The sequence below is a fragment of the Mya arenaria genome, chromosome 3, assembly GCF_026914265.1.
Source record: "Mya arenaria isolate MELC-2E11 chromosome 3, ASM2691426v1".
Classification (NCBI taxonomy): domain Eukaryota; kingdom Metazoa; phylum Mollusca; class Bivalvia; order Myida; family Myidae; genus Mya; species Mya arenaria.
The window spans coordinates 33186185-33195029 of NC_069124.1; the positions used below are offsets into that span (position 1 = coordinate 33186185).

The 8845-nt window shown below is 36.7% G+C and overlaps 1 protein-coding gene across 1 annotated transcript; it reads left to right on the plus strand.

The window, feature by feature from the left end:
- The first annotated feature begins 7933 nt into the window (after nucleotides 1-7933).
- LOC128225963 (serine/arginine repetitive matrix protein 5-like) lies at nucleotides 7934-8608 on the plus strand. The gene has a single exon (XM_052935856.1). The coding sequence runs from the start codon at nucleotides 7934-7936 to the stop codon at nucleotides 8606-8608; it is 675 nt and encodes a 224-aa protein (XP_052791816.1).
- The last annotated feature ends 237 nt before the right edge of the window (nucleotides 8609-8845 follow it).

Below are 8845 nucleotides of genomic sequence, written 5' to 3' on the forward strand. Positions count from 1 at the left end.
CGTGGTCACGATTTACTAACTCGTACTAGTAAGCCGTGACCAAGACATAATGAGTCGTGGGAATGAGATAGGAAGCCGTGACCACGACATAATTAGTCGTGTTATTGAGTTAGTAAGATGTGACCACGACATAATTAGTCGTGGAAACGAGTTAGTAAGCCGTGACCACGACATAATTAGTCGTGGAAACGAGCTATAAAGCCATGACCACGACATAATTAGTCGTGGAAACGAGTAAGTAAGCCGTGACCACGACATAATTAGTTGTGGAACTGAGATAGGAAGCCGTAACCACGACATAATTAGTCGTGGAACTGAGATAGCAAGCCGTAACCACGACATAATTACTCGTTAAACTGAGATAGGAAATAACCACGACATAATTAGTCGTGGAACTGAGATAGGAAGCCGTAACCACGACATAATTAGTCTTGGAACTGAGATAGCAAGCCGTAACCACGACATAATTACTCGTGGAACTGAGATAGGAAGCCATATATATAACCACGACATAATTACTCGTTAAACTGAAATAGGAAATAACCACGACATAATTACTCGTGGAACTGAGATAGGAAGCCGTAACCACGACATAATTACTCGTTAAACTGAGATAGGAAATAACCACGACATAATTACTCGTGGAACTAAGATAGGAAGCCATATATATAACCACGACATAATTAGTCGTGGAACTGAGATAGGAAGCCGTAACCACGACATAATTACTCGTTAAACTGAGATAGGAAATAACCACGACATAATTAGTCGTGGAACTGAGATAGGAAGCCGTAACCACGATATAATTAGTCGTGGAACTGAGAAAGGAAGCCATATATATAACCACGACATAATTAGTTGTGGAACTGCGATCGTGGGAAGTGTGTGTTTAACTGTATACTGTCGCCAATTTATAAGAATGTTATTTCCATTTAATAAAAATACGTTTGGCGAGAAGTATCGTACAGGGGGCGGGGGTAATTGGCATAATTTGTGGTATATATCAATTTGCCTGCCAATTAGGTTACATTGACGCATTGTTATATACCTCATTTAGACCCTCGATTGATTTTGGCAGACACTTATTTTTCAAGATTAGTATAACAAGGTTAATGACACGTCAGTCACGCAATGTCCATTGTTTTAAACAGCTTTGATTGAAGGTTTGAATTGGCACACTGGTTCAGACATTAATGAGACCTACATATAAACTGACCGAAGTGCTGACGTCCTTTCGTATGAGATCAGCGAAACCTCTCGGTAGTTTCCGTATTGCTTCGTATTTTATTTATAAATATCCGAGTGTGATCCGATTGCATTCCATATACTACTTCTATTACTTGGGTGATTTCATATTGGCTTAGTTATTTGTCGGAGGTGAGCAGTATTGGAACAAAAGGTCAAATAACTCGATCAATATGAGATCACACTATTAATGAGTATTTTATCAAATAACGTTGTACGAACATTTCTAAACAAACAAAAAACATTTAAAATATGAAAGGGAAGCAAATGCAGCACATTTTTCGAAAAATATCAGGATCTTTAACCGCCTAACTAGAGATTTGTTTTTTTCACCGCTAACACTGTTAAATAAAAACAATGCGGTACATTTTTATTAAGTATTTGTTTGAGTCATGTAAACTATACACTGACTTTGACTTCAAGACTTGCAGTGTTTACATATTTTTTAACAAAACGCTTGATGCAAATGCAACACATTTTTGAAAAAAAATATTATAGGAATCTATGACCACCAAAATATAGTTGTGTTTTTATTACAGCTGACATCATTGATAAATCAAAAGAAAGCGGTACATTGTAATCAAATATTTGTTGCAGTTTAAATATGTACTCTGTACAATGACTTTGAATTCAAGAATCCGGGACTACGTGTCACGTGCGAGACCCGTGTCACCACCTTTAAGGCCAAAGTCACACTTAGTGTTTTTTACTATGGAATGCTGCATTACTAAGTTCAAGGTCAAACTTAGTGTTTGTTTACTACGGAATGCTGCATATAAGGGCATATCATATAGGTGGTCGTGCCCAGGCTGTAATATTCTCTTGTATGGACAGAATTTAAAAAGAAACTTTTCACATGTGTTTGACATATACTCCAAGACGACGTGTTGTCTGTTTCCTCTAAGGTCAAGGCCACACATAGTGTTTGTTTAGAATGGAATGCTGCATATAAGGACATAGGATATAGGTGGTCGTACACTTAAAAGTTTTGATATATATTTAAAAAGAACTTGGCACATGTGTTCAAAATACCAAGACATCATTTTGCGCGCATGACCCGTGTCCTTTCCTCTAAGGTCAAGGTCACAGTACGTGTTTGTTAACTATGGAGTGCTGCATATAAGGGCATAGAGTATAGGTGGTCTTGGACGGGCTGTAACCTTAACTTATATTGACAAATTTAAAATAATTTGCCACATGGGTTCGACATTCAAAACTCATACATAGACAAGAGTGATTAATTATGTACATGAAATGTGATAAAACATGAAGAAGTATTCACCTTTAAAAATACATGTACCAATGTAAATAGAAAACTAGCAATGTATGCATTTAATCCTATAGATTTGAGAAACGCATATATTTTGATGGATAAAAAATTAAAAATTGTTATCTCCTCATACTTGTTATAATATATATTTAATGTACAATGAACTCATGATTGTTAAAATTTGCATTTCTGTAACATGATATTTGGATAACAATTGACTATGAAATATCAAGTGCTTGCATGTGAGTATTGCCAAATGAACTTGAAATAAACTCCTAAAATAATCTTTAATTGTTAATCTGTGTAACAGTCATTCCAAGATTGTAGACATGGATTAAACAAACAGTGCAAAAAGCAATTGACTTTTCGGTGTAACATTTCACAATAAACGACCTTTATTCATAAAAAAAAACTTTAATTCATAAAAAAACATTTACATAAAGAAATATCTTATGTATTCGGTTACTGACGGGTATGATTATAACTTGTCCTAATGACTTGGTTTTATGATACTAGTTTATCATTTTAAAGTCTGTCCAGGCATTCCGATGAAATTTGATATACTGGTTGGTAATTTGTAAACAATGTAGCTCTTTGTACAGTTTGACACTTAGACAAAACGGACGATTAGAGTAACAAAGAAACCCCTTTGAAGATTCAACAGCATAATTTGATTTTAATCACGTAATGAAATACATTTAATACAGATACGACGTGTATTTTTAAGCATGTATTATAAATTAACATATTCTTTATTCATGACAAGCGCATACATAATGTTAAAAAAAACCTCACACTATGAAACACATTCATTTTTAACTAAAATACGCTATCTGTTGTTAATTTGATAAATAGTCTCACTAAAAATACTATAAAAACACTTAAACAAACGTATGTACAGTTGAAATTAATAGACAACTCTTTTAGGCCATTCCTTTCATAAAGCACATGTTCTTTTCAAATGTGATTGCTTTTTTATGATGTCGATTTTTTTACAACACATTTGTAAAACTGTATTTATCTTTAAATTTGTGATCGAACATAACAGTAAACATACTGAGATCGACAGCATTACATACACAACAAAGTGATTAAAAATGCATACACATTGATCCGTCTTATCAACGACCACAACGTACGTTCGATTTTCCGAATCGTATTAAGTTTGGTCGTAACGTGATATATTTATCATCAAATAATAAAACTTGAAAACAATGGACTACATTTAAACCCCGTTGGCTCGATCTCCTAGGGACCGGTGAAAATATCCCGAGCCTCGATAAATTGGAACCAAGTGGGAATTCGTCACTTCCGTTTAAAGAATTGGGTCCTTTACATCCAGTTCGAGCCAACGAGGGATTCGAGCCAAACAAGTCCTAACCAACGGGGTCCGACTGTAGGTGTATTCCAATATACGAGTTTAAACCTTCATTCGATTTTGACACTTTGATTAATAGTATTCAACTGGATTTCCTGATCTTACTATATCTGGTCGTACGCTGACCGTTGGTAAGGTGGTCCCATTTATCGTAGTTATAAAAAGTACAAGATAAAATACAAAACAATTATTCTCTGATAAGCACGCACACGCACGCACGCACATACGCACGCACACACGCACGCACACAGGCACGCACGCACACACGCAAACACACAACAAAGATGCAGACAGAGCAACACAATATAAATACTCGTGTGCTTAACTTTTCCATGTAACAGAAAGACTTCAACGATTAACATTCAATACAAAACCTGCACTAACAAATAAAACATAAACATATGCCCAAGGATAATCTGCACCCTTATTTCTTAGACAAAGTAAACACATCTACAATGATAAAAATAAAGGGGCACAAAATAGGTTGAGGCTAACAATTTTTTATTCAAATGCATTATATGATATCTACGTGGCAACAAACGTCACATAAATATGTTTTATTTTTATTTTTTATCATTAAAGTTAAATAGGATTAACACAATTTACCATTCATTTGTTTTTTGCATCAACCTATTTTGCGCGCCTTCAAGGGATAATACTGTGAAATGACTATTATATTTTAAAAAGCACCCGAGAAATAGACTGGTACGTAATATAACTGTCCTGTCGGGGTATAGTTCATGAATAAATAAAAACAATAGCGTAATGTGGTCCTTCCTCATGCGATACACTATCAAACAAGTTTTTTTCTTGTATTTTCCATCATTTTTACTTTTAATTAAACATTAATTGTGTACACTTACATTTTCAAATAAAATATGAGACTACCTCGACAGCCCTTATTCAAGTCGGTCTTTCACAAACAATTTTCTTATGACTTTAGACCGTAATCGTATGAACATCTATGTCTAAAAGTGCGGGTTCCTGGTTCCGTCCATTTTTTTCTCCACGGGCCGGGTTTTACACGAGCTCTTAACAGTTCCACCATTGGTCCAAATGCATTTTTTACAGTCGTCAAACAACTCCATCTTTGACCATGAGTGGCGGCCTTGGTCCAAAAAGGTGTTATCCAGTTTCCAAGCGTTTGTCTTCTTGGCCTGTGAGGAGGTTGTCGGACGCAGTAGACGCTTGTTTAGCTCGTCAATTTCCGCTTCACTCATCGTACTTCCGTTCGGAGAACGTTCTCCTGAATGCGCGTGGATATCGTGCGCGCTTCCGGTCTGGTGGAACCATGGCGATGAAAGCGACGGCATAATTATTTTTTGTTAAGTCGATGTGCTGCTAAGACAGTTTCACTAGTAACAGCTCTATCTTGGAAAATCGTTAACGTTCACAGGTAACTATACTATTCCGGATTTTTACAAACGTTCACTATTCCAGTTACTGCTGGTCTTGATTTTTTAATTCTTTCTTGAGGTGTTTTCCGACGGCCACCTCGTTGTTAGAACATCTAATCCGCAATAATATTTATGTCTAGAACCCAGTGCTACAAGCTGTCCTCAAAGAACTCTTCGCTATGTCAACAACATGAATATTTAATGACAGTTAAACGATCCAGACGTCGTGTTTACATGAACGTTTCCTTTCAATTGTTACAACAAATGCCTGTCAATGAGTCGTTTATAATCTCATAGAAAGGAAAAATAAATATGTTCTCCCCCATGCAGACTGCGAAATATGTCCCGATCTTTTTTGTATTCATGCAATCAATACGTTTTTGTATAGCCACGCAGTGGCGGCTCTAGCGGGGGTAGCAAGGGCCTTTGTCCCCCTCAGGAGACCGGCAAATAGACCCGAAACACTCCTAATTTAAACCTTAAATTGATAATTTAACAATTTCAACCCTGATATGTATACGAATATATACATACCTAGTGTGTTTTTTATAAGTACAGTCGAAGACGGTTGGCTCGAACTCCCAAGGACAGGAAATAATACCTCAAGCTTAGAGAAATTTGAGACAAACGAGAATGATTACCTTTACTGGCTAGAAATCGGTCCTTTACATCCAGTTCGAGCCAACGAAAAAATCGAGCCAAGCGAGTTCGAGCCAACCGGGATCGACGGTGTGAGTGTCCATTTTATAAAATGGATTGAAGTATTATTGAATGGAGAGTTGAATTGCATCAACGATTCGATATGTGCCATTTCAATACCTCAGTGAATAAATGTTTTGAGGGGGTTTGGTGGTTTTGATATCCCACTCCCACCCCAAGGTATGAATTCCTGGAGCCGCCACTGCCACGGCGTTGATCATCCAAGCCTGTGATTAACGCTTTTCAACAGTATAAAAATGTATGAAATATTGCGTAAGGGTATGCAGAATATTGGATTTAACTATAATGATTTAGTGGTTCAATGTCACAGACCATGTATTTTAAAACGAATCAACACAGCTGTAAAAAAAAACCTTATCTGAAGCTTTCAATCAAGATTTGAATTCATTCCAAGTTTGCGTTTGGTTCGTCAGATTATCAAGTTCTTCAACGATTTAATAAGAAATCGCGATAATCCTGCGAGTCAGCTAGGGTTAATTTTCCACAGACCTACAAAACTAAAGTGTTTACCTAAAGCTAAACTACCGTAAATTTATAGAATAATCTACCCAGGGCTATTTTGCTTGAAATCAATTGATAACCACTGATACAAAGAACTTGACGCACATTATTAAACCGCTTTAAATGGTTTAAAACTATTTCAATAGGTTTAGAATAATACATTGAAGCCATTTCTATGGATTGCAATACCAAACTACGGAATCCCATTAGGGCCATTGCGTTCCCATACCTTGTCTTATTCATTGCCAAAGAAAGAAAATAAAACGCATATATTCCTTTGTTAAATTTTCGCATCTTTTTTTCATTCAAATTAGAAAATCCTTTGTATGGGAAAAACTATTGTGTTTTCGTTTTAATTTTTTTTAAAGTAATATGCGAGATTTGACATTTACTTCGAGACATCTTTTGTGATTGGGCTGTCTGGAGAGAAAAAAACACGCAATATTTATTGTTTGCTTAAATGCATATTTTTCCATTGACTACCTAGAGGTTTCACTATATATAGTCCTAACCAAATTGATGAAAAGACGCGAGATTTGGCATTTATTTCGCTGCATCATTTTTGAAAAGGCTATTTTGAGAAAATTCGATATATTTATATTGTTGCATGAACTTTTTTCACTGACCACCTAGAGGTTTTACTTTATAGAGTAGTGTACATATTGAAAATCAAGATGCGACATTTTAGCAAACAAATAACGCGGGGAGGGTGGGGGAGGTCTTGGTCATTTTCAGAAGACGAGGGACGGGATCGCGATGGCCTTAATAGGATTCCGTATCAAACAGAACAGACATAGTCGTATCACACATCTGCAGACATAGACGCAATGTTTATCTATTACAAAGAAAAGTACCAATTCCAAAGCGCTTAAGACGACAATTGCAAACACTCGAAATCTAAATACAGTAAAGTGGGTGACGCTTTGATTCCGTCTACTGCATTAGAACAGACAACTGATTAAAATCAGACAATCAATAGGAGATACACCTAAAGATCAAATGAGACGTGCAATAAGGACCAAACTGGAAATCAACAGGAGACAAGCAATAAAAATCGCACTAGAGTGAAACAATTGAAACAAACAAACCGAGACCCACATGAACACCGAATAAGACACTCAATAAAAGACACACAAGAAGACAAATCAGACAATCAATATGAGACTCACGTGAACATCGAATGAGACAAAATATAAGAGATAAACATGAAGACCAGATGAAACACTGAATAAGAGCAACACCAGCATACCAAATATCACACCCAATAAGAGACACACTAGCAAACCGAATACAATACTCAATAAGAGAAACAGAAAAAGACTGAATTAGACACTCAATAAGAGACACACTTAACGACCAAATAAGACACCCGATAAGAAACACACAATAATACCAAATAAGACACAAAATAAGGGGCACACAATGAGAACAATTGAGACACCCAATAAGGGGCACACAATGAGAACAATTGAGACACCTTATAAGGGGCACACAAGAAGACTAAATGAGACACTCAATAAGAGACACAAAAGAAGAGAGAATGAGACACTCAATAGGAGACACACAAGGAGACCAAATGAGACACTCAATAAGAGACACACAAGGAGAGAGAATGAGACACTCAATAAGAGGCACACAAGGAGACAGAATAAGACACTCAATAGGAGACACACAAGGCGACCTATGAGAAACTCAATAAGAGGCACACAAGGAGACAAAATGAGACACTCAAAAAGAAGCACACATGAGGACAAAATGAGACACTCAATAAGAGGCACACAAGGAGACCGAATGAGACACTCAATAAGAGACACACAAGGAGACCGTATGAGACACTCAATAAGAGACACACAAGGAGACCGAATGAAACACTCAAAAAGGAGACACGAAAGTAGACCAAATGAGACACTCAATAAGAGACACACAAGTAGACCTAGTGAGAAACTCAATAAGAGGCACACAAGGAGACAAAATGAGACACTCAATAAGAGACACACAAGTAGACCTAGTGAGACACTCAATAGGAGACACACAAGGAGACCAAATGATACACCCAATAGGAGACACACAAGGAGACCAAATGAGACACCTTATTAGTAGCACACAGAGAAACGAAATGAGATACCTAATAAGGAGAATACAAGGAGACCAAATGAGACACCTAATAAGGAGCACACAAGGAGACCAAATGAAACATCTTATTAGTAGCACACAGAGAAACGAAATGAGATACCTAATAAGGAGAATACAAGGAGACCAAATGAGACACCTAATAAGGAGCACACAAGGAGACCAAATGAAACACCTAATAAGGAGCACACAAGGAGACCAAAT

Coding starts and splice junctions, on each gene's coding strand:
- LOC128225963 (XM_052935856.1), top strand. CDS start 7,934: ATGAGAACAATTGAGACACCCAATAAGGGGCACACAATGAGAACAATT.